This window comes from Palaemon carinicauda, chromosome 17, assembly GCF_036898095.1.
Source record: "Palaemon carinicauda isolate YSFRI2023 chromosome 17, ASM3689809v2, whole genome shotgun sequence".
In the NCBI taxonomy this organism is placed as follows: domain Eukaryota; kingdom Metazoa; phylum Arthropoda; class Malacostraca; order Decapoda; family Palaemonidae; genus Palaemon; species Palaemon carinicauda.
In genome coordinates, this window is record NC_090741.1 from 107,782,721 (window position 1) to 107,809,738 (window position 27,018).

Below are 27,018 nucleotides of genomic sequence, written 5' to 3' on the forward strand. Positions count from 1 at the left end.
GTTCCCAATTCTCCAAACAAAAAAGAAAAAAGTTTATAGTTTTCAAATTTCCTACCAAACCAGTGTTTTTCATTAATCATACTGATATGAATATTATTTGTGGTTAACTTGCTATTGTAACATTATAAAATAGATATTGGGCAGATAAGTTGGAGTTGCTTTCTGGGGCTTTTAAGATTTAGTTTTCAGCGGCAAATGCTTAATGACAATTTGATATTATTGTGATATAGTGTCCTTCCTAACTAGAATATGAAGATAGATATGTATAAGGTTTCGTATGCATAGGCTCTTTTATGTATAACTGAGGGACAAAATAACACACAGATAGAATGGGTTTGTCATGCAGGGTCTCATCATTAAAAGATTTACTTCTAGAGAGAGAGAGAGAGAGAGAGAGAGGAGAGAGAGAGAGAGAGAGAGAGAGAGAGAGAGAGAGAGAGAGAGTAAATTAAATATCCTTCGTTTAGGTAATGTTAAACATGCAATACAAAATAGGTTCGAGAAATCCTTCTTTTTCATGGAAGGGAAAAAAGGAGGAAGAAAGGATGTGGCTCCGCTAACTTGAAGTATAAATAATAATTTATTCTTCGTTGCATTTACCATTAAAAAGCTATTTAGAGTGCTTCTATAATTATGAACACATCATCGAAGGAAATTAACAAATAATTTGAGCAATTTCATGGACCATGTTCGAAGATAGAATTGCATTTTACGCAAAGGATTATATGAAAATCCATTATTTTTTGAGCAGTGTAAAACTGGGTTTATAATCATTAATGATAATGGTTATAATTTTGCAAGTCAGTGTTAGAATGGTAATTACAGTTATGTAGTCAAAGTAAGAGAACGTAGAATAACATTTTAACTTAAATGTTTAAAAAAAGAAAAGAAAAAAAAATGATAATGTGTGATCACCAGTTCATTGCAGAGTATTAATGAAATTTTGATAATATAATGTACAAGTAAAAAAAATATATATACAGTATCCATCGCGTCGTGAGAGAATTCATTGTTTTTCTTCATATCTTGATAATCTTAGTTTGTAATTATGCCTCTCTCTCTCTCTCTCTCTCTTTCTCTCTCTCTCTCTCTCTCTCTCTCTCTCTCTCTCTCCTCTCTCTCTCTCTCTCTCTCTCTGTCTCTCTCTGCCAGCAGAGATGAATTTATTGGGTCATAGATTCTTGACGCAACATCATCCGGAAGGGCAATAAACTGCTATACATTTTGTAAAAGTGGACCAGAATGTATGACCCATGCTTGCATGACTTAAGGGATTTGCAATTTAGTGACGTGATAACTGCACTGAGCTGTTGCAGGAAATAGGCAATTTCGAGAATAGACATTAAAGCAATGTTAGTGACATTATCCATTGGTATCTTAACCGATATTTTAAAGGAAAATTATTGGTGGTTTAATCTTTTGCTATGATTTTAGGTATTGGTTTGGACTTTTAAACTAGGGACACAAAGGGAAAACTTTTTAGTTGCACTTTATAGAAAAGTTGACCATAATCTTATGATAAATATTCTTAAGAAAACCTTCATTATCAGAACTTGATTTTTATTACTGATGTTATAGGATGTTCTAACGATAAACGGATTATGAATCATGTTTGCTTGGGAATCATATGAAAGTTGATACTTTTGATAATTATGCCTCAAATTAATATCAGGTATTCAAACAAAGTATAATAGAATTAATGTTACAAAAAGGAATGTAATTTGAACTTCAGCTGTGAGTCTCCATTGTACTTGAAAAACAATGGATAAATAACTATGAGTACGATTTTAATCAAACGGTATATGTAACATTACAATAGTTTTGATAGCGTATAAAGTCAAAACCTGACTTATGTTCGAATGTAACTTATCAATCATTAATGTCAGCAGTTATATATTTACTTAATAACTCCACTCTTTGCATTCACTCATTTTAATCTATTCAATCATTTGTTTATTTATACATTCACGTATATATCTTGTTCACTTATGTACATAATTTTTGCTTTATAATCACAAGAAATGATGCACAATATGAAATCATCCTAGTGTTTTGGTCTTTCAGAGAAAAGAGTCGATATTAAAGTACTTTGATAAAATAGTCTTTATTTCACTTAAAATATTCATCAAAGGTTTCGTAATTCTTCATTGCCTTTCAACACCCAAGAAAGAAAACAAAATAAAATGAGATAAGCAGATTGTTTTCTACCCTCATCGTCTCATTGATAACTCAAGCCAACGGCAGTTAGGTTACTCGTATCTGATGTTACCAAAAACAGACGATCAATCTAGGATATGCAAGTAACTCATTGATTGTAAAGGCATCTTTCATTTTCCAATCAACAATTTATGAAATTCTGCTTATTTATGGCATCTAACGGTTTCGCAATTTTTTTCAAAATTCCTTAATATAAACCCAGTTATATCCAGCAAGCCAAAGGTACAGGGGTAGGGTCCAATGCCTTCTGGGGTTATTATGCAAACTAAAAGTTCCACCTGTTTAGGGAAAGAAGGCTTGATGTGAAGTATAACATACGATGTTCTTATATTGGAAAAAACCAAGAATCAAGAAGTTGGTTGACAATCTACAACTTCCCAAATCACACTGAGTGGAATGGGCATCCAGGTGAGGGAACTTGAACATTTAAAAGACGCTGGCGGGAGCAATTGGGTGTATGAATACCGCAGGTCATGGTTCTGGCAGTTAATTATGATTCCCTATGTTATAATTCCACTTCAGAGAAATTAAGGGATAGATTTGTCAAATCCAAAGATCAGATACGATTTTGTAAGAGTAATAAACATAATGATTCCATTTGATTTTTTTTTTTTTTTTTTTTGTCGAGAAAACTTTTTGCAAATTATGAGAATCGTGATTACTTTCTATGTGTGGAAGTTATTATGTGAAGGTTTCTTTTTTTTTTGGGGGGGGGGGCATTGCATTACTTCTTAGCCTCATTTTGATTAAAATGTTTAATCCAGCAAAGACAAAGTAGGAGTTTCATTCCTTGTTAAAAATGAAATTATTAAAAAAATAAAGATATTAGAAATTTTGTTTTTATATGATCCTGATGAGTGTAGGGCTACAGGCAGCCACTACAATCATTGGTTTTCGATGGGGTGCGGACATGGATACGGATCATCTATAAAAAGTGGGTATCAACTAACAAATTTTGGGAGCGAAGGATTTAGGGCTATTAAACCTGAGCTATAATTCTTTCTTTAGCTCACCCCGATGCTCTTAAGTTAATATAAGAGTGATATGAAAAGAAAAAAAATGCAAAAAAACATAATGAAAGGCCAGATGATTTCGATCGATCGATCGATCAAGAGAGAGAGAGAGAGAGAGAGAGAGAGAGAGAGAGAGAGAGAGAGAGAGAGAGATAGAGAGAGAGAGAGAGAGAGAGAGAGATTGGATATTGAATTATCTTTTATCAACTTATGTTTCATTCCGTTCCTCAAGAAGAAATCATGTTGCTAAAACAGGTCTTCAAATCTCTTATGAAGATAAATTTTATTTCTTTATTCCTTTTTTACAGTTTGCAACTGATAAAGGAAAAGGAATAATACTTAAAAGGTGTAGAATTTTGAGATTTATGCAAAAATATTTTATTCATATACCTAATGTATCTATGTAAATCTAAATACGCACTGATACACACATATACAACTATGTCTATATCTCTAGCAAAACCAGCAAACAGATGTACTGATATCTTTGCAAAACATCAGCACGTACCTATATATATATATATATATATATATATATATATATATATATATATATATATATATATATATATATATATATATATATATATGCATTTATATATATATATATATATATATATATATATATATATATATATATATATATATGTGTATGTATATGTACTGTATATATATTCATATATATATATATATATATATATATATATATATATATATTATATATATATATAGAAATATATAAATATATATATATATATATATATATATATATATATATATATATATATATATATATCTGTATGTATATGTACTGTATATATATATATATATATATATATATATATATATATATATACATATATATATATATATATATATATATATATATATATATACATATATATGTGTATATATATATATATATATATATATATATATATATATATATTTACATATATATGTATATGTACTGTATATATATATGTATATATATATACGTATATATATACATATATATATATATATATATATATATATATATATATATATATATTTATATATATATATATATATATATATATATATATATATGTACTGTATATATATACATGTATATATATATATATATATATATATATATATATATATATATATATATATATATATATATATATATATATATATATATATATATATATATGTATGTGTGTGTGTATGTGTGTGTAGCTGTCTGTGTGTGTTTTTTGGTTTTTGTTTATTAGTGAATGCTAATATATAATCATGTGTTTATTTTCAACTTGAATTTGAACAGGATATTATTAGGTGAATCAAATCATATCACTTGTCACTCAGTAAGAATTCAAATGAATCAAATAATAATTAAAGTTTATATCTATTTCATTTCAAAATTCATCAAGTTAATTCTTCATGATGAAATTCCATGTTAATTGCTTGGGTGAGGAATAAGAACCATCGTAAATAAATAACTGATTTTCACAAACTTTAAAGCTTTTGCGTAAAACAATATTGTTTATTTCATCAAATAAATAAATATTCAGGCATATGTACAAACTTGAATCAAGTTAATAAGGAAAAAGTAATTTCAGATAAATGGCAAATCAGGTATATGAAACCGTTAAAATTAATTCAGGAAAATATATTTCTACTGATGAATGATAAACAGAAAAAAAAAAATACATGAAAATTTTAATGAAATATTTGAGGAAAATACACATATGAAGAGCAAAGATTAAGATAGGAGAGTTTATAGTAATTCAAATAACTGTATTCAATAAGATTATACTTACTTTATCCTTATCTCTTACTTATTTGTTTATATTGGATCGACAACAAATATTTCTGTGGTTGTAAAATGTATTTATTACTTTTGAGAGAAGTGAATAGTTTTTTTTCTGATTTATGACTTGTATGTTTCTCTTAAAGTAACCAGAAACAGAACGTCTGCAGATCTACCGTCGGATCAGTTGTCAGAAGTTCCCGATCCCTGACAATTATTTCATTGTCCCAGGGATCCAACGGTGTCTTCAAGCTTAAGTCAAAATTTTGTCACTAGATGACTGCTGATCAGGACTCCGTGGACATGGATAAAAATGGGAGCAGCTCTATGGAAATGAGAGTTAAATCCTGAACAAAGGAAGCATCAAACTTTTTTGCTCAAATTACATAATTAATCATTAGCCTAGAAGTTTCCTCTTGCCCTTTCTTATTATTATTATTATTATTATTATTATTATTATTATTATTATTATTATTATTATTATTATTATTATTATTATTATTATTATTATTATTATTATTATTATTATTATTATTGTTATTATCTAAAATCTAGACCTAATAATTTTGTTTCTACAAGTATTGTTCAATAAAAGAGGAAATGCAATATTTACTTGAATTCAACAAGGAAGAATCACAAAATGAGTTTTTCTCTTCCTCTGCAATGCATATGATTATTTCACATACATACATTACATTAACTTATGTGTTGTTTTAGATATGTATTTTCTATCCTCTTACAACATGTTAAGTGGCAAAATAAAAGAAATTGATTATATCGGGTGACCTAATGGAACACTGAAAAGTAGTAGCTACGAAATTCATCTTTTAACTATTAATTCATTCATCATCCAATTTTGTAAATCATGATGGATTTATTCAAAGCTTGTAGCTAACTTTCAACTAATTTACTTTTTCAATTCAAGTAACATGGTAATAGATAAATACATATAGTATATACAATATTGCTTCAGAAGACTTTATTCTGAAGTACAAAGTGAAATGCATTGAAATGGGTTTCAGTGCAGGAAGACTGAGATATTAATTCGATTTGAACAGCGACCATCCGTCGATTCTTGCAGAGATAATTTGCTTTTAAGGAGGCTTTATGTGATACAATTTCTCCTTAGAAGAAACAAGAAGCAGGAGTTAGGTTATCTTACAGAGATATGGAAGAAGAAGAAGAAGAAGAAGAAGAAGGAGAAGAAGAAGAAAGAGGAGGAGGAGGAGGAGGAGGAGGAGGAGGAGGAGGAGGAGGAGTAGGAGGAGGAGGAGGAGGAGGAGGAGGGGGAAGAAAAACAATGAAATAAAAAGAATATTTGCAGTGTATTCATAGAACAGAGATTTGATAAAAAATGAACAAAAACAAGTAGAAAGAGGAGAAGATGAAGAAATTACGCCTCACTGATCATACAGAATATCATAGTTACATAGCCTTTTGATATCCTCTACTCTGTTCAAGTGGGAAAAAATAATATGGGAATATCTTCGTTTTTTCTTACCAACCCTTAAACAAATACTTTTTTAACCCCGAAAAAACTGGTATTTGAAAATTATTCCGTGATTATTATAATTATTATCATTATTATTGTTTATGTGTATTAGTGAATTTTTATATATAATCATGTGTTTGTTTTCAACTTGAATCAAACAGGATATTAATAGGTGAATCATATCATATCGATTGTCACTCATTACAAATTAAAATTAATCAAATTATAATTAAAGTGAACATCTATTTCATTTCAAAATTCATCAAGCTTGTTTTTCATGATGAAATACTATGTTATTTGCCGAGTGTTTGAATGTCCATGGATGTAGTACGATAGAGAGTAAAATATGTGAGATTGGAAGTATGTTTAGGAATAAAAGGCTTTGTGTGAGACAAAGATAAAAGGGAAAAGTGAAGTGATGTTTGGTGAAATGTCTGGTAGAGTGTCTGGGATTGAAAGGGGAAGAGCAAGAGAAAGTGTGGCTTTATTGCTGAGTGAATGGATGACAGGTAAAGTAGTGGAATGGAAGGAGATATCATCTAGGTTAATGTGGGTAAGGGATAGGTTGGGTAGGGAATGTTGGGCTTTTGTCAGTGCGTATGGGCTAGGTTGTGAGAAAAGTGAGGAAGAGCGGAATGAGTTGTGGAATGAATTAACTAGGTGTGTAGAAGGACTGGGTAGAAAGAATTATGTAGTTGTCATGGGTGGCTTAAATATTAGAATGGGCGCTGGAGATGTAGAAGGTGTCATTGGGAAGTATGACATGCCAGGTGAAAATGAGAGTGGTGAGAGACTGGTAGATATGTATTGAGCAAGAGATGGTGATAAGTTCTAGCATTTTCAAAAAGAAATATAAAAACAGGTATACATGGGTAAGAGTGGCAAATGGAAGAGTGGTAGAAAGAGCGTTAATGGATGATGTGTTGATAACTAAAAGAATATTTGGAAGATTGAAAGACGTGCACGTGTTTAAGGGTATGGCTAACGGTATGTCTGATAATTTTTGGTGAAAGGAAAATTAGTTGTAGCAAAAGAGTTGGGGAATAGAGTAGGTGGATGTAAAAAGGAGCTAGTGGGGGTTAAAGAGCTAATAAAACCGGGGGTAAAAAGTAAATATTAAGAAAGGTTAAAGATGTCATATGACGAAGTGAAAGTAAGAAAAACTGGTAATTTAGAGGAGGAGTGGAAGTTAGTAAAAGAAAATTCTGTTGGAATTGCAAGTGATGTATGTGGCAAGAAGTTTGTTGGAGGCAACATGAGGAAGGGCAGTGAATGGTGGAATGAAGGAGTGAAGGTAAAAGTGGAATAGAAAAGGAAGGCTTTGGAAGAATGACTGCAGAGTAATAGTGCAGAGAAGTATGAAAGATATAGAGAGAAAAATGTGGAAGTAAAGCGCAAAGTAAGTGAGGCAAAGAGGGCAGCTGACCTGAGGTGGGGTCAGGGATTGGGTCATTCATATGAAGAGAATAAGAAGTTTTGGAAAGAAGTGAAGAGAGTAATGAAGGCTTGCTCAGGAATTGAAGAGACAGAGAAAGATGGAAATGGAAGGTTGTTAAAAGGAGAGGAGGCAAGGAAAAGATGGGCAGAATGTTTTGAAAGTTTACTGAATGTTGAGGATAATAGGGGGGGAGATATAATTGCTGTTGTAGGTGTTGAAGTGCCGGTGATGGGAGATGAGAATGATAGAGAGATTTCAGGAGAGGAAGTGAGGAGAGTACTAGAGTAAACGAGAGTAGGAAAAGCATCTGGTAGTGATGGTGTGAGAGCTGAGATGTTGAAGGAAGGGGGTGAGACTGTACTTGAATGGTTGGTGAGATTATTTAATGTGTGTTTTGTGTTGTCAATGGTACCAGTAGATTGGGTTTGTGCGTGTATTATACCACTATATAAGGGTAAGGAAGATGTGCATAAGTGTTGTAAGTCAATGGGTATTAGTTTGTTGAGTGTAGTTGGAAAAGTGTATGGTAGAGTACTGATTAATATGATTAAGGATAAAACAGAGAATGCAATCTTAGAAGTACAAGATGGTTTTAGAACAGGTAGGGGTTGTAAGAATCAGATTTTTACAGTTAGGCAGACATGCGAGAAATATTTAGCAAAAGGTAAGGAGGTTTATGCTGCGTTTATGGATCTGGAGAAAGCGTATCATAGAGTTGATAGGGAAGCAATGTGGAATGTGATGAGGTTATATGGAGTTAGTAGAAGGTTGTTGCAAGTAGTGAAAAGTTTCTACAAAGGTAGTAAAGCATGTGTTAGGATAGGAAATGAAGTGAGCGATTGGTTTCTGGCGAGAGTGGGGTGAGACAGGGATGTGTGATGTTGCCGTGGTTGTTTAACTTTTATGCTGATGGAGTGGTGAGGGAGGTGAATACTCAAGTGCTTGGAGGAAGATTGAAACTGGTAGACGAGAATGATCATTAATGGGAGGTATATCAGTTGTTGTTTGCGGATGATACTGTAAAGGTTGCAGACGAGGAAGAGAAGCTTGGTCAATTAGTGACAAAATTTGGAAGGATGTGTGAGAGAAGGAAGTTGAGAGTTAATGTAGGTCAGAGTAAGGTTATGAGATGTATGAAAAGAGAACGTGATGCGAGGTTGAATGTCATATTGGATAGAGAGTTACTTGAGGAAGTGGATCAGTTTAAGTATTTGAGGTCTGTTGTTGCAGCAAATGGTGGAGTGGAAGCAAATATATGTCAGAGAGTGAATGAAGGATGCAAAGTGTTGGGGGCAGTTAAGGGAGTAGTAAAAAATAGAGGGTTGGGCATGAACATAAAGAGAGTTTTGTATGAGGAAGTGATCGTACCAACTGTGATGTATGGATCGGAGTTGTGGGGAAGGAAAGTGACGGAGAGACAGAAATTGAATGTCTTTCAGAAGAAGTCTCTCAGAAGTATGGCTGGTGTATCTCGAGTAGATAGGGTTAGGAAGGAAATAGTGAGGGTGAGAAAGGGTGTAAGAAATGAATTAGCAGCTAGAGTGGATATGAATGTATTGAGGTGGTTTGGCCATGTTGAGAGATTGGAAAATGGCTCTCTGCTAAAGAAGGTGATGAATGCAAGATTTGATGGGAGAAGTACAAGAGGAAGGGCAAGGTTTGGGTAGATGGATGGAGTGAAGGAAGCTCTGGGTGATAGGAGGATAGATGTGAGAGAGGCAAGAGAGCGTGCTAGAAATGGGAATGAATGGCGAGCGATAGTGACGCAGTTCCCGTAGGCCCTGCTGCTTCCTGCGGTGCCTTGGAAGACCGCGGAGGTAGGAGCAGTAGGGGATTCAGTGTTATGAAGCTTCATATGTGGTGGATAACGGGCGAGGGTGGGCTGTGGCACCCTAGCAGTACCAGCCGAACTCGGTTGAGTCCCTTTTCTGGCTGGGAGAAACATAGAGAGGAGAGGTCCCCTTTTATGTTTCATTTGTTTGATGTCGGCTACCTCCCAAAATTGGGGGAAGTGCCTTAGTATATGTATTAATTATTATTATTATTATTATTATTAATATTATTATTATTATTATTATTTTTATCATTATTATTAGTATTATTATTACCTCAGTTTAATAAGGAACTGGAAAATTACAACAACGCCAAACATTCCTAAAATTATTTCCATCACCAACAAATAACGATGTTTCAAACATCTTTGTGTTCATAATCATGTTCCTGGGTAAAAGAAAGTGAAACGATAAAGAGCAAACTGTACATGAAAACTGTAGACAAATAAAATCTAAGTTAGAATGGGAAAAGTTATAATTAGTCAATTTTCAAAGGAACAATAGAAATTTCTTGGTTAAATTGTGGCTTTTTAGATTTAATAATTATTGACAGGAATTCTTATTTCAATTTCATTTGAGCCTCTGTATAGTATTGAAAAGTTATCCAAATAGAATGAACACTTACAATGCATGTCGCAATGGTCTCGTATGCTGGACTGTGAAGGTTTGGACAAGGCTCTGCCAGTTCGGCTGCTAATTCCCTTGTGATCATGGTAGCGAGAAAAAATGCATTTCTTCGTGGAGCCAATATAAGCCAATTGGCAATTTAGACAGTTAAATAAGTACACCACCATTGATTAAAAGGTCTTTTGCAGCTTTTCCTTATGATTAACAAAACTTTTTATTTTGGAATAATTATAGATTATTATTTTCGGTCTAATTTGTGGTAGGTAATTACTCAGGATTTCGTTTATTTTGATTTTGATATATTTGTTTGTTTCATCTTTAAAATATGGTAACTTGATGAAGAGATGAAGAGTTCAAGTTTCTTTGGACCAAATATCTTTGATTTTGGACAAAATATACTGTTAAGGAAAGTTCTGAGTTTGTATTAGAATATTTTGGATGGGAACCAATTGTTGGAAAAGAATTTCTACACGAAATATATTTCTTTATGAAAATTTTCAAAACATGACATTAGTCTAAATGCTCGGTAAAACACTGTGCTAAATGTGTTTAATTTGAAATTATCCTAGCATCTACTCAAAAAGTTAACTCCGAGTCCCGTTGTGAGAGGGTTTTCTGTAAATATTGGTGTCTATACCTTTGTTTAATTTTTTTATTAAAATTACTATTTTTACAAGCTAACCCCACCCTGACACTTGCACAAATTTGTGGCATGCATTGTCATGACTTGAGTTGTGCCAATGCCCAAACTAGTCGTAAACTGGCGTGAAGAGTTCGTAAACCCGTCGTGACATTGTGGCATGTCGTGACGAGAATTTTGAAAAGTTCAAAATTTACCAGGTCGTGAACTATGAGCAAACTGTTCGTGAACTCGTTGTGAACTCGTAGGAATGATGTGGAAGGATTCATGCCAATGCGTGGCAATGCATGCCATGCCATGACTGTCACGACCTGCCATGAATAGTTCACGAACAGCTCACGTCGAGTTCACGAGTAGTTGGCGACATGTTCACAAATATGCACGCGTCGCATTGTGGCCCTGCCTTCCCACTGACATGGTCACGTGTACTTCACGCATTGATGGCATGAGCAGTTCACGACTAGTTTACGCACTTCACGAACAGTTTGCGCATGGCACGAGCAGTTCACAATCAGTTCATGAACAGTTCACGAACAGTTCATGAACAGTTCACGAGCAGTTCACGAGCAGTTCACGACTACTGCGCGACAGTGGCACTCGCGTTGGTGTAGGGGTATATATAGAGCTTCCAGGACACTGCTCGCCATTCCAGAGCTCGCCAGCGAAGAGACAACATGCCTAAAACCAACCTGACAAAAGGAAGAGGGAGAAGGCCAGAAGCCAACAGGCCAGAGGCAGACACCGGTGATAGAAATAATTCTCCTTACTCATCACTATTAAGTCTCGATATCATGAACCCGGAGTCACAGCAGGATCCAATCGAAAACCAGAGACAGACATCCAGTGAGGACGAGAGAAAGCAGAAGAAGCGGATCCGGGTGTCCAAGAAAGAAATCCCTGACTACCGCTGGACAGAAGATGTGGAATTTAGGTTGGCTGACCTTGTGAAGGAGGACCACACCCCCATGTATGACTAGAAGCACAAGGAGTGGCTCAATGTGGCAGCCAAGAACAGCCGGTGGGACCAACTTGGAGAGAAGCTGGAGCCTCCTGCCACTGGTGCCCAATGCAAGAAGCATTACGAGAACTTGACAACCAGGGTGGGGAAGATTATGAAGAAGGAGAAGAGTGGAGCTGGCCAGCCCCAAAGGAGTACCCGTGACGACCAGATCATGGAGACCTGGTGTTTCTTGATACAACACATCGTCCGGGGAGAAACAGTCCCCAGTGAGCAGTTTGCTGTCCCAGAGTCAGGTGCAGTGACGGTCAGCGTTGGAAACGATGATGAAGTGAGGTCCACAGGTTCCCACAGCCAAGCATCTAATAGCACCGGGAAGGGCAAGGGGAAGCAGTACAGCCCAACAACAACACAGACAGACACAACTGCCGACACCTGGGTGACCCACAAGAACCTTAGTAATGTAGTACATCATGTGAAAATCCCAATGTCTACATGTAGATATTATTCCAGTTTCATCCATTGCTTTTGACATGGAACGTGCAATATGTTGCATTGAAATGCTGTACTAAATTGTTACAATGTTTGTATGTTTCAGTTCATCTCCAAAACAGAATCCCTGGCGCCCAGCCACTCGTACACCGGCCAGCACAAGATCGTACACGATTTTTCGTGCCTGCTGGAAGGCCACATGCATGCCATCCCGGAGGACTACTGGCATGAATTCCAGATAGACTGCCTCAATCTTGTACACCGGTACAGGCAGCGGCGTTAGCTCTTCCAGCAGCCACATCAACAACCACTCATGACCTGGCCAGGCCCACAGCAGCAGCAACCTTGGCAGCCCCCTCAGCAGCAGCAGTTCTGGCATCCACCTCAACCAGCAACCTTGCAGGCACCGCCAGAGCAGCACCAGCAGCCTCAGCAGCAACGGCCAGCAAGTCAGCAATCACCTCTAACCTGAATGCCGCCACAGTCACCACAGTCTTCAGGCCAGACCTCCTGGCTCCGTACCACGGAGTGGCAACCAGGGATGCCACCTACACCATCAGCAACCCTTGTTCAGGCTCCTTCACCAACAACTTCAGTGTTGTCGTTGTCAGCCACATTGAAGACACCTGTGACACCACTCAGCTTCCTGGTCCTGACCCCGGGGTCCATCGAGAACAACCTAGAAGAGGGCATGTCACCCTCATCCCTCTACACCTCCAAGGAACTCAACACACCACCAGTCCATCGGGTATCCCCAGACAGTGGTACCACAACCAGCAAGGACACTGACTGAGATGAGACAGTTGTAAATATTTGTAAATAATTGGACTGTGATACTTGTATATATTTGATGTTTGCTGTTTTCATGTAAATAAAATTCTTTCTTATTTCAGACCACTTATTTTTCTCTTTAACCTTAAACTAAAGTGAAAGAAAATGGAAACGAAAACAAAATAAAAAACAAAACAAAAAGGAAAGACAAAGAAACCAAAAAATAAAGGGGAACCAAAAAAAATAAACACACGAAAAATAAACGTTTCATTTATTTGAAAAAAAAATGGAACAACTGTGGATGCAGCTCATGGAGCTACTAACAGCAAGAAGACTGACTGAGATGAGACACTTGTAAATATTTGTAAATAATTGGACTGTGATACGTGTACATATTTGATGTCTGCTGTTTTCATGTAAATGAAATGCTTTCTTATTTGAAAAAATAAAGGGCAAAAGAAAACAAAATCGAAAATTAAACGTTTCTTTTATTTAAAAAATGGAACAACTGTGGATGCAGCTCATAGAGCTACTACCAGCAAGGACACTGACTGAGATGAGACACTTGTAAATATTTGTAAATAATTGGACTGTGATACTTGTACATATTTGATGTTTGCTGTTTTCATGTAAATGAAATGCTTTCTTATATCAAAAAATAAAGGGCAAATAAAAAAACCACGAAAAATAAATGTTTCCTTTATTTGAAAAATGGAACAACTGCGGATGCAACTCATGGAGCTACTACTAGCAAGGTCAATGACTGAGATGAGACACTTGTAAATATTTGTAAATAATTGGACTGTGATACTTGTACATATTTGATGTTTGCTGTTTTCATGTAAATAAGATGCTTTCTTATTTCAAAAACTAAAGGGCAACAACAACAACAACAAAAAAACACACGGAAATTAAACATTTCTTCTATTTCAAAAATGGAACAACTGTGGATGCAGCTCATGGAGCTACTACCATTCTTTCTTGCCAAGGGACAGCACCAGCAGGGGACATGTAGTAATGTGAAAGGTAGTCTCGCTGATCCTTTACATCCTTCTGGGTATGATGGCCGGTTAGATGCAGCAGCCCCTGCATGTGTCGCTCAGCCCTTTTCCACCAGGGATCAGATCATGTGTGTCCGGATCTTCGCGGTCCACTTCTGAAATTGCATTAGGGTATCTGATGAGGACGAGGTTGTGCAGGACACAGGCACACATGGTGATCAGGTTGATGGTGTCGGGATGCTGATGCATCGTCGTCAAGAAGCAACGGAACCTTTGACATAAAATTCAAAAGGCATTCTCCACGACACGTCGGACACGAGACAACCTGTAGCTATATATGCGTTCTCGTACGACTTGTGACCGATGGGAGAATTGCTTCATCATCCAGATTCGGAGAACAAAGGCGTCATCCCCTATGAAGTGATAGGGCACTGGCTGAACGTCATTAGGGAGTGGTTCTGGTTGAGGCACTCCAGTTCTGTTCTCTTCTACAGCATCATGCAGGAAACAGTTACTCCATGTTCCTCCATCCGACGCACCACCCTCTGCCCCAATATCCACATAGAGGAACTTGTAGGTAGTATCTGCCACTGCCATCAGTACAATGCTGTGAAAGCCCTTGTAGTTGTAGTAATAAGAGCCAGCATTGGGTGGCTTCTTTATGGCAATGTGCTTTCTGTCCACAGCCCCTAGACAGTTGTGGTAATCCCATCTGGAGCTGACCCTGGCAGCAACTTTCTTCCACTCGTCTTCAGTTTTGGGGCAGCACAGCACTTCGTCCTTGTAGACCGCGATGATGGCTTTACACACCTCAGGTATGACCTTGCAGATGGTACTTGCTTCAACCCTGAAGCTGTACTGCAGAGTTTGATAGGAATTTCCAGTGGCTAAAAAGTGGAGGGTGGCAGCCAGCTTGAGTCCAACTTTGAAGTGGTTCCCTCATGAAGGTGGAATGATTCTGGAGGCGAGGGATCAACTTCTCAAACATCTCTTGGAACATGTCAGCTGTGATTCTGAGGTAATTTTTGTAAACCCTTTAATTTTCCTTTTGGAGTTCAGTCAGTAAACTGTCATACTGTCCAAACTCGTGCCTTCTGGCTAACCATTCCCTGACCCACACCTTCCTTTGTGTCTTTCTTCGAGTTGGGGTTGCCTTTTGTTGCTCTTTTGCCTCTGCCAGCCTTTTCTGCTGCTCGTCAACAATGGCTAGAGCAGCTGCCAAGTATAGGTATCTTTTCTTTGCAATGGTGTCTCTTACAGTAAGCATGGTTGTCTCTTCCATAGCCAATCTAAGAATGACCAAGGGTTGGAGAGGCCCCGTTTTTTATAATGCGTGGCCAAGTCGGTACGACACCATTCGAATTGAGGAAACTCGTCGTGCCAATGGGGGAAGTGCGCAAACTATGAGCAAACTATGCGCAAACTATGCGTGAACTCGTCTTACCAGTTTGTGTCAATTTTGACATAAACGGGCAAGCATTCGTGAACTATTCGCGAAGTCGTCGTGAACTCATCGTAAACTATGCGTGAACTAGCCGTGAACAGTGCAGGAGCCTCCCAGTTTGTGACCCAAAATGGCACGACTTGGCAAAAAATCGTGCAAGTGTCAGGGTGGCCTAAGCTATAACCCCGGTTGAAAAAGCAAGATACTATAAGCACAAGGGCGCCAACAGGTAAAAATAGAGAGATAAGTACTAAACAATTTAAATAAAATATATCAAGAACAGCAATAACATTAAAGTATATCTTGCATATATAAAATGTAAAAAAAAAAAAAAATAGAGGAAGTTAAATAATTGAAAATAGTGTGCGGTAGTGTACCATGAAGCAAGCGAACTCAACCCCAAGACAATAGAAGACCATAGTAAAGAGGCTAAGGCATTATCCAAGAATAGAGAACAATGGCTAATATTGGAGTGTCCTTCTTTTAGAAGAGCTGCTTACTATAGCTAAGTAGTCTCATTTACCCTTACAAAAATGGAATGCAACCTCTGAAAAATTACATGGATGTAGCTAACCCCCTAAACAAAGAAATTTTTTTTCGGTTATCTTATTGTTATCAGATGTATAAGCAAAGAGGAAAATGTGTAAAGAATATGCCAGACTATTTTAGAGTATGTTTAGACACAAGAAGATTGAGTCGTAACCAGACAGAAGGATCCAATGTAGTAATGTTCGGCCAATCAAAAGGAGATTTTTATATGATTGCGATGGAAAGTTATAGTTCCAGGAGGCATAACTGCCATAGAAAAACCCTTGATATACTTATCGGTAGTAAGTGACCTTTGAAGTCCTGACGTTTGAGTATAACAAGTCACATAGAATTTGTAGTGATCTCATTTTAATTTTAATACATGTGGTACCGTAATGTGTAGAATATAGAAATGTACTTTTGATGCCATTTGTGGACTATGAAAAAGCCTTTGTTATTGTGCTCTGGCCAATTTTGTGATGATTCTTGCATCACAATAGAGTTCCTGTTAAATATGTAAAATAGATTAAGTCTTTTGATGAGCATACCAAATGCAAAATTAATGTAATTGGAGATGTAGCAAATGAATTTCCAGTGAATAGTGGAATACTTCAAGGGAATGTGTTTTCACCTATGGTTGTTTATCCTCCTCTTGAATGTTGTAATGCATAGAATAGTTGGGGATGGCGGAGAACGATTGGCCTGTATTGGTAACTGGAAATTACCTGACCTAGAGTACCAATCTGTTTATCAATATGCACAACTGCTTATTGGGTTGAGGTTATTAGCGATGGTATCTCAACGAGTGGCTGGTGTCCCGTCAAACCTACTACCTACTACCGGTCTTTGGCGAAAGCAGGTGACTTACATTTCTATAAGCAGTTTATGAATGTTGTAAACTTTCCTTAAAATTAAAGTCTTATTTTCACATAAACAATAAAGATGAACCATGTGATAACCATTAAAGTCTTATTTTCACATAAACAATAAAGATGAACCATGTGATAACCAGCAAATTGCAGATTTCAATCGTGTTTCAGAATTCCAGCCGGAACTTTATAAAGTAAATAATTATTACATGTATTTGAATAATTTTTCTAGGATAAAGAAAAAAAATAATTCGGATTCCTTTAGTGCAAGCAAAATCTGCAAGAATGAAACCGTTACTCCTCCTGGAACTAAAACACTTCATCGCATTTATATAAAGACCACCAACTTGTATATGGATGTTTGGATATATACCATATATTCAAAGGCAAAACTGCATTAGAGACATTAAATTCTTTCGGATATTTTCCTTTCTGAAAGCTTAACAAAAGCTCCCAGATTGAAATGTACAATATTGAAAATTAATCTCTTCAAATGATAGAATACATGCATAAATTTTTATCAACCGAACTTGCAGATCCTCATTGAATTTTACTCCTTTCTTCAATAATATATACAAATGGTCGTGATAATCGACCTTTGACTTTTTACAGTACGACCCATGCTAAAATGAACACATCCCAACATTAATCCGTTTTCCAAAGTTTGGAAGTCATCGTTATTCAGAAGCATTTTTGTCCAACCTTAATATGACGGGATATTTTTATATAAACATTCCTAATAAAAGTGAGAGAGAGAGAGAGAGAGAGAGAGAGAGAGAGAGAGAGAGAGAGAGAGAGAGAGAGAGAGCTGCCAATACCAATTGTTTGTTTACGAATTCCAAAAATCGTCTAACATTCGAGCATTTTCCAAATAGATATTTTGCAAAAGTTGACATTGCCGAGTCGTTTTAGACCGAACTGATTCGAGTATGAAAGAAACATTGAGTGGTAATTTACACGACTATTGTTGTTCCTGATAGGTACAGATTATTAGCTAATAAGTGACTTTGCCATTTGTTTTGCTGGATGACGGCGGAGAGTTGGTTTCTTTAGGGATTTTTTTTCTTCTTTTTTTGAGAATATTTTTGAGAATATTTTTTTACGCTTAACATAACTTTCGGTGTTACTGTATAGACATGAGTCATGGTATGACAGTGTAACAATTCCTATTACATTCAGTAGATTTAAGATCAAAGCCCTCAAGAGGATATTTGATGTTAAATGGCAGGAAGGGATTACAAATTAAACTAGAGAGAGATTACTCGAGTGCCATATGTGCATGAGATCATGATGAAGTGTAGATGGAGATGGTTTGGGCATGCTTTTCTTACTCTCCAAGATTAGTTCGACAAACGTTCAGCTGGGCTCCATAGGGCACTAGTAGAGTTGGAAGACCCAGGCCTACATGGCTGAGGACTATAAGCGTGAAGTAGATGATGAATGGAGAAGTATTGAATGAAAGCTCAAGATAGAGACTACTGGCGAAATCTAACCTAGGCCCTTTGCGTCAATAGGCGTAGGAGGAGATGTTGATGATGATGATGATGATGTGTGTGCGCGTACGTATATATATATATATATATATATATATATATATATATATATATATATATATATATATATAGAGAGAGAGAGAGAGAGAGAGAGAGAGAGAGAGAGAGAGAGAGAGAGAGAGAGAGAGAGAGAGAGAGAGATAAGTATAAATAATTTGTGTGTATAAGTAGGTATTTATAAAGAAATATGTAAATAAACTGACAACTAGATAAGTCGAACTTTTTTTTTGTATCACCCACTAAATAGGTAACATTCCAATGCCAAATAATTGCCTTTGCAGTCACAAATAGTGATAGGAATTCAGATATAGCTTTATTTATTTCTTTTTTTTAACCAATTCAGGAACAAAATGACTTACTCATAGACATCGGAACCTTAAATGGAAATATATCATGATTCCATAAAACCAGAATCAAAGACCAAATCCGGAATGGCGTAATCTAATGGATTTTATAAGTGACTCTCTCTCTCTCTCTCTCTCTCTCTCTCTCTCTCTCTCTCTCTCTCTCTCTCTCTCTCTCTCTCTCTCTCTCTCTCTCTCTCTTTTGAGAATCTGTCATCAGTATCTTATACCATTTTATTTTCAATTCTCCATCAGAATTTCTGATTTGCGACGATCCGAGTCAGCTGTAAGCAGAATTATGGTCCAAATTTGATAACCCCAAATGATGCAAAGGCCAACAATAAAAACTGAGGAATGGGGTGCGTTCTTGATGAATCGGCAAATGTGACAAAGAAGAAGGGCTACTCTCTTTATTACTCTTTGGAAGATGTTGTTTAATAGGAATTTTCCTGGTTTCTTTTTATTGACTGCTTCCTTTTGCTTGAATATCACGATACTTTGATGTTAGCAATCTTATTAGTTGGTGATTCTCATGGCCAGAAATTCATCACGTAGACATACACTTGATTATCGAGATTCGATTGTTTCATAATGTGATATTTATTTGTGGTATTATTATCCATTTTCTTTTCAGTCCGATGAAACTCGGATTGATAAGTTTCTCAACATATCAATTGAAAGATCAACAATGAATTTCGTGAAATTTAAAACATGGTTACATTAGAGATAGGTGATAATTTTTAATAAATATTTGGACTATAACATTTTCATAATTACATGTGAATGGAAAGATAAAAGTTTAAATTCTTTATTCTTTACAAAATATGTAAGTCATATGCTGCAAATATTGAATCAAATGAAGTTATATTATGTGAAGAATTTGTTGAATGGTAAAATATACAGTAATACAGCTTAAAATCCAGTAAAAAGCCAATAGATGTTTTGCATTCGCTAAACAGACAGAATGGAAGATAGTTTTAAAGAGAGAGAGAGAGAGAGAGAGAGAGAGAGAGAGAGAGAGAGAGAGAGAGAGAGAGAGAGATTCCAATCGTCCGCAAGTGATGTTAATTTAGATGTTTAAAACGTCCAGGAGATGAAGAATCTTTCCTTGACACATCTGAGATTCGAGAGAGTTTGTGCATCGTGAAATCAATTGTCTTTAGTAAACAGGAATTAGTAACCATTCAATACAGAATATGCTTTTAAAAGTATTCCCTCTTGTCTGGGGTGAGGAGCAAGGGCGAGAGGATGGGGGCAAATTGGGTGGTATCAGTCTCTGACATAATAAGTATCTGTTTGCAACAAATGACTTATTTTATTTTGCTGTAAGAATTAATGACTTATTTAGGTTAATCTCTCACCACATAAATATAGCAATGAGATAATTATAAATTTAGGTTAAAGAGGAATTTAAGAAATTTCACTAATTCTATTGATAACTATAAATGTAATACCGGAAAAGGTTTTGTTGAACTGTATACTGTGCTGTAGGATCTCTTTATCAATGTAAGTGTGTAATAATAATAATAATAATAATAATAATAATAATAATAATAATAATAATAATAATAACCAAGACTTATAAATTAAATTGAGAAGACTAGGGAAATGGAAGAAAAGGGGGTGTCAATAATCATAGGCGATGTTCAAAAGCTTACAGAGATTCCGAACTAAATCTATGAAAAATAATTCTTGCATGATAAGTATTGAATTAATTAGTCTTAAAATAAGTGTGATACTAGTAAAATTATATTCCTTATCTTTTGAACTATTACCCATATTATATAATTCTGCTTAAACAGAAATGCATGTCTATGATCTTCAATCAACTATAGCTATGTTTGGTATCTAAACGAACAATTTTTCAATTCCTCTCTCTTTAGGCATGTTGCACTTGATATCAATATTCGTACTGTTAATTGCCAGATTAAAGCCACCCCCCCCCCCCCCCGCCCCACGCTCATATAGGATAGCTCTCATAAGCGAAGTCCGAATCTTAATATCCCAGGCGAAATTAACACATCTTAATACGTAGCCTATTATCTAATAAAATGACTATTCCTCATGCCTGCCCGAAGCATACTGCCTCCAGAATATGAGAAACACGTGCTTAACTAAAACCCATACCCTATTGATAAGCCGCTCGCCTTCTCAGAATCTCCCACTAATTCTTCAATTATATTCCTCCCCTTTTCGAAAGCCAAAACCTTTGACAAACTTTATCCCTTGTAGATTCCTATCTGATCCTTGATCATACCTGATTAGTAACAACTTATATACAATTCCTCGAGTAACAAAATTCAAACATCTGCTTGCCTGCTTTATCCATTTTTATCGGATTACTAATCCTTTGACAGCTGCATTTCCTCAAGCGAACTTTCCAAACAATTATGGTCAGTTTTTCGAGACAGGACGCCATTTTGTTCGCCGTGGCCAATGGACGCATCCATTGGTGGACTTTGCAACTTCATCCTGCAGAAACTGGGATAGAAGACACCGCCTCCAAAAATGCCCACCCCTTCTTACCGGAAGACCGGCCTTACCTCAGGCTATGAAGCCAGAACCACCTTTTTTCCCGAGAATTGAAGACCAGCACTTTACCCAAAGAAGACAACCCATCCACCTATAGTGTAGTGACTTCATGAAACTTATTCTAACATTATTTTATGTGACTTACTTGTGCATCTTTACAATTCGGTGTCAGTGAATGATTGAACTTCTATCAATAGGAATGTGATATTCTTGTGCGTATTTCTGCCCTAACGAACGAATAACATTCTAAGCTGAAAACGCTTCAAGGGACCTCCTCCACTCTATCACAGGTATCTCTACGGTTATTTAGAGGTTGGTTCTTCGGAATTCAACGACCTTTTAATCTATAACGAACATCAGAAGTCCGAGGACCAAGAGTGTACACGTTAGAAGGTATATGAGGATTCACGAGCAGTTTTACTTAGTGTCCCATTTATGATAGTGAGGTAAAAAATTGACCGCCTTTCTATAGGATGCAGTGTCAGTCGTTAAGAGAAGTGGTGCTCCAACAATCAACCAGAGGAACAATCTGGATTATACCGTAATCATTGAAAAAGGAATCTTAAGGAGGTAGGAGAAGATATCACCCTAAGACTCTTGCAAACATTACATATCATGAGGAAAGTGATGCACTTCTAAGGAAGTAAGAACGCTGCATGCAACCCGGAAACCAAACGCTATAGCACACCAGTCTCCGTAAACTGTGATTAACCAATATATATATATATATATATATATATATATATATATATGCATAAAAAATATAATAATTATTAATGGACTGAGAATATTATTATTTTTATTATTATTATTATTATTATTATTATTATTATTATTATTATTAATGCTCGCTGAGTCACAACCCTAACTGGGAAAGGTAGATGCTATAAACCCAAGTTTTTCAACAGGTAAATATTGCTCATTAAGGAAAGGAAATTAGGAAATAAATAAACAACGAGAAATAATAAACATATATTTCATTAGAATGAAAAGTACTATGTTTTTCGCTAGGTTTATCTATAAAGCGTGAGAAAAAAAACGCGCCAGTTTACGAGAAACGCGCCAGATCTGGCGAGAAAAGCAATGAAATGGCAACTACGCAAAGGATCAAATAACTCTCAGCAAATGGTTGGTACCCTGGCAAACCTATTGCTTTTAAAAAAAATATATATTTTTTAAGAATTTTTTTTTATTATTCTTTATAAAAGCATATTATAAGATTATTATTGGAGTTTTAATAAAAAAAATTGGAAGAAAAAAATCAGATAAAAAGTCACGAGAAATACTTTCGTTTATTTCACTTAATATTCTTATTTAATGAATTTAAAATTTTCTTTTCTCTCTCTCTCTCTCTCTCTCTCTCTCTCTCTCTCTCTCTCTCTCTCTCTCTCTCTCTCTCTCTCTCTCTCTCTCTCTCGACCTGTTGAATTCTTCACCATCGCAGCTAATTGGTATGTTTGTGACTCGGCATTCGATTAATGATACATTTTTTTCAAATTTGGACAGGTTTTCATATTCAAATAAGCCTTATATTTTGTATACGTTAATGTCTGGATCCTCTTAACGACGTCGGATCACAGCCGCAGGTAAAATCACACAAAAAGCAGAGCTTCTAACCGGCCGGGAGTCGAACCCTGAACCGGGAAACTTGAATAAACAGTAAAACTACCACATAGCCACAAAGAATGATATAAAGTGAATGACAATTCTTCTGTACTCATACCTGCAAAACATTACCACATTTTCAACATCGTAGCTAATTGGTGTTTGTCACTAGGCATTCAATTAATAATATATATATATTTTTTTTCACATTTAGATCTGATTGTCATATTCAAATAAGACATATATTTTGTATACATTAATGTCTGGATTCTCTTAACGATATAGGGATCAGAGCCTGGAGCGACATCACACAAAGACAAGAGCTTCTAACCATCCGGGACTCGAACCCTGGTCTTGGAAGCTTGTATAAACAGTGACACTACCACTTGGCCACAAAGAAAGATATAAAGTGAATGGCAATTCTTCTGTACTTATACTTGTCGAATTCAAGTTTTTTTGGTATTTAGTATTGAGATAACACCATCTTCACCATCGTAGCTAATTGGTGTTTGTGACTTGCCATTCGATTAATGATAAAATTTGCACATTTAGACGTGTTTTCATATTAAAAAAGGCCATATATTTTGTACACATTAATGCCTGGATTCTTTTAACGACCTCGGGATCATAGCCCCAGGCGAAATCACACAAAGACAACAGCTTCTAACTGGCCGGCAGTCAAACCCTGGTCCAGGAAGCTTGTATAAACAAACACTACCACTTGGCCACGAAGAAAGATAAAAAGTCAATGACTATTCTTCTGTACTTAAACCTGTCGATTTCAAGTTTTTTTGTACTTGAAATTGACATCACCCTATTTTCACCATCGTAGCTAATTGGTGTTTGTGAATTGGCATTCGATTAAAGGTAAATTTTGCACATTTAGAAGTGTTTTTTCTTATTCTAATAAGCCATATATCTAGTATACATTAATTTCTGGATTCTCTTAACGACCTCAGAATCAGAGCCCCAGAAAAAAACACACAAAGACAAGAGCTTCTAACCGGCCTGGAGTCGAACCCTGGGAAGCTTGTATAAACAGTGACACCTTCACTTGGCCATGAAGAAGGATAAAAAGCCAACGTCAATTCTTCTGTACTTATACCTGTTGAATTCAGGGTTTTTGGGGTACCTAGAACAGACATCAACTCATCTTCCAAATCGTAACTAATTTGTATGTTTGTGACCTGGCATTAGATTAATGATAAATTTTGCACATTCAGACGTGCTTTTCATATTCAAATAATCCCTATACTTTATATATATTTATGTCTGGATTCTCTAAACGACATAGGGATTAGAGCCCTAGGCGAAATCACACAAATACTCGAGCTTCTAGCCGGCCGGGGATCGAACTCAGGTCCGGGAAGCTCATGTAAACAGTGACCCTACCACTTGGCCACGAAGAATCTCTTGTCTTTGTATGATTTCACGTGAGGTTCTTATCCTGAGATAGTTAAGAGAATCTAAACATTAATATATGCAAAATATATGGCTTATTTGAATATGAAAAACACGTCTAAATATGCAAAATTCAACATTAATCGAATGCCAAGTCAACAACATATCAATTAGCTACGATGGTGAAGATGGGGTGATGTCAAGTCTACGTACAAAAATAACCCGAATTTGACAGGTATAAGTAAAGAGGAATTTTCATTGACTTTTTATCTGTCTCCGTGTCTAAGTGGTAGTGTTTCTCTTTATACAAGCTTCCCAGACTAGGGTTCGACTCCCGGCCCGTTAGAAGCTCTTGTCTTTGTGTGATTTTGGCTGGGGCTCTGATCCTGAGGTCGTTAAGAAAATCTAGATTTTAATGCATACAAAATATATGGCCTTATTGAATATAAAAAACACGTCTAAATATGCAAAATTTATCATTAATCGAATGCCAAGTCACAAACATACCAATTAGCTAAGATGATGAAGGAAGGGTGATTTCTAATCTAAGTACCAAAAAAATCTAAATTCGACAGGTATAAGTACAAAAGAATTGTCATTAACTTTTTATCTTTCTTCATAGCCAAGTGGTAGTGTCACTCTTTATACAAGCTTCCCGGACCAGGGTTCGACTCCCGGCCGGTTAGAAGCTCTTGTCTTTGTAATTTTGCATGGGGCTCTGATCCTGATGTCGTTAAGGGAATCCAGAAATTATTGTATACAGAATATACGGATTACTTGAATATGAAAAAAAAAAACGTCTAAATGTGCAAAATTTATCAATAATCGATTGCCAAGTCGCAAACATACCAATTAGCTACTATGGTGAAGATAACGTGTTGTCTATTTTAGGTACAAAAAAAAAAAAAAAAAAAAAAAAAAAAAAAAAAAAAAAAAAACCACTGAACTCCACAGGTATAAGTACAGAAGAATTGTCTTTGACTTTTTATATTTTTTCGTAGCCAAGTGGTAGTTTCACTGTTTATTCAAGCTTCCCGGGCCAGGGTTCGACTCCCGTCCGGTTGGAAGCTCTTGTCGTTGTGTGATTTCTCCTAGGGCTCTGATCCTGAGATCGTTAAGAGAATCCAGGTGGTAATGTATATAAAATATATGGCTTATTGGGATATGAAAATCACGTCTAATTGTGCAGAATTTATCAATAATTGAATGCCAAATCACAAAAATATTAATTACCTACGATGGTGAAGATGGGGTGATGTCAATTCTAAGTAAAAAAAGGAAAAAAAAAAAATACCTGAACTTGCCATTATAGGTACAAAAGAATTGCCATTGATTTTTATCTTTCTTCTTGGCCACGTGGTAGTGTCACTGTTTATGCATGCTTCCCGGAGCCGGGTTCGACTCCTTGCCGGCTAGAAGCCATTGTTTTTGTGAGATTTCACGTTGGGCTCTGATCCCTAGGTTGTTAAGGGAATCCAGATATCAATGTATACAAAATATATGACTTATTCGAATATATATATATATATATATAAATATATATATATATATATATATATATATATGTATGTATATATATATATATATATATATATATATATATATATATATTTATATATATTTATATATATATATATATATATATATATATATATATATATATGTATGTATATATGCATATATATATATATATATATATATATATACATACATATATATATATATATATATATATATATATATATATATATATATATATATATATATATATATATATATACATACATATATATATATATATATATATGTGTGTATGTGTGTGTGTGTATATACATATATATATATATATATATATATATATATATATATATATATATATATATATATATATATATATATATACATATATATATATATATATATATATATATATATATATATTTATATATTTATATATATATATATATATATATATATATATATATATATATATTTTAAAGATATATATCAAAGTCATTACCTGCAAATATTTAAGTTCATAAATTCTCGTCTTCTCTTTCTTCCTCTGCTTCTTTTGTAATCTACAGGTACCCATTTGGTTATTAGTGATGTGAATGTAATGTCTCCCTTCATTATATGTCATACCAATATCCATTTCTTTTTATTATTTACCGTTGAACTATTCTCTACTAATCTCCAATAGATGTTTCCCGTTTTCTGTTTCTTAGTATAATTCCCATCATTATACTTTCCATAGTTTTTTATACATATATACACAAACACACATACACAGACACACACACACACACTTCTCCCTTTTACCTACAATGCTCCTGATCTCTTTGTGGTCATCCTGGAATAATTTCCCTTCTTCTTTGTCTTTGTCAACTGAAAACGATTCCTCATTCGGGAATTGTTATCAAAAATATTTAGGCTTCCTGAAGTCACCAGTTGATACAACAT

The 27,018-nt window shown here is 35.3% G+C and overlaps 1 protein-coding gene and 1 pseudogene across 1 annotated transcript; one reads left to right on the plus strand and one right to left on the minus strand.

The window, feature by feature from the left end:
* The first annotated feature begins 7,220 nt into the window (after positions 1-7,220).
* Positions 7,221-13,300, plus strand: LOC137656505 (uncharacterized; annotated as a pseudogene).
* A 1,048-nt stretch (positions 13,301-14,348) lies between these two features.
* LOC137656506 (uncharacterized) lies at positions 14,349-15,546 on the minus strand. The gene is made up of 3 exons (XM_068390680.1): positions 15,433-15,546; positions 14,888-15,137; positions 14,349-14,434 (listed from the first exon to the last, which is right to left on the minus strand). Exons 1-3 carry the CDS (start codon positions 15,544-15,546, stop codon positions 14,349-14,351), a joined length of 450 nt encoding a protein of 149 aa, XP_068246781.1.
* Between the last annotated feature and the right edge of the window lie 11,472 nt (positions 15,547-27,018).

What these genes read in the sequence shown, in the direction of transcription:
- LOC137656506 (XM_068390680.1), bottom strand. Translation starts at nt 15,546, where the DNA reads ATGCTTACTGTAAGAGACACCATTGCAAAGAAAAGATACCTATACTTG. An exon ending in AGGCAAAAGAGCAACAAAAG is followed by an intron (nt 15,138 to 15,432) that starts GCAACCCCAACT and finishes CAAACTCTGCAG; the next exon opens with TACAGCTTCAGGGTTGAAGC. An exon ending in CAACTACAAGGGCTTTCACA is followed by an intron (nt 14,435 to 14,887) that starts GCATTGTACTGA and finishes ATGCAATTTCAG; the next exon opens with AAGTGGACCGCGAAGATCCG.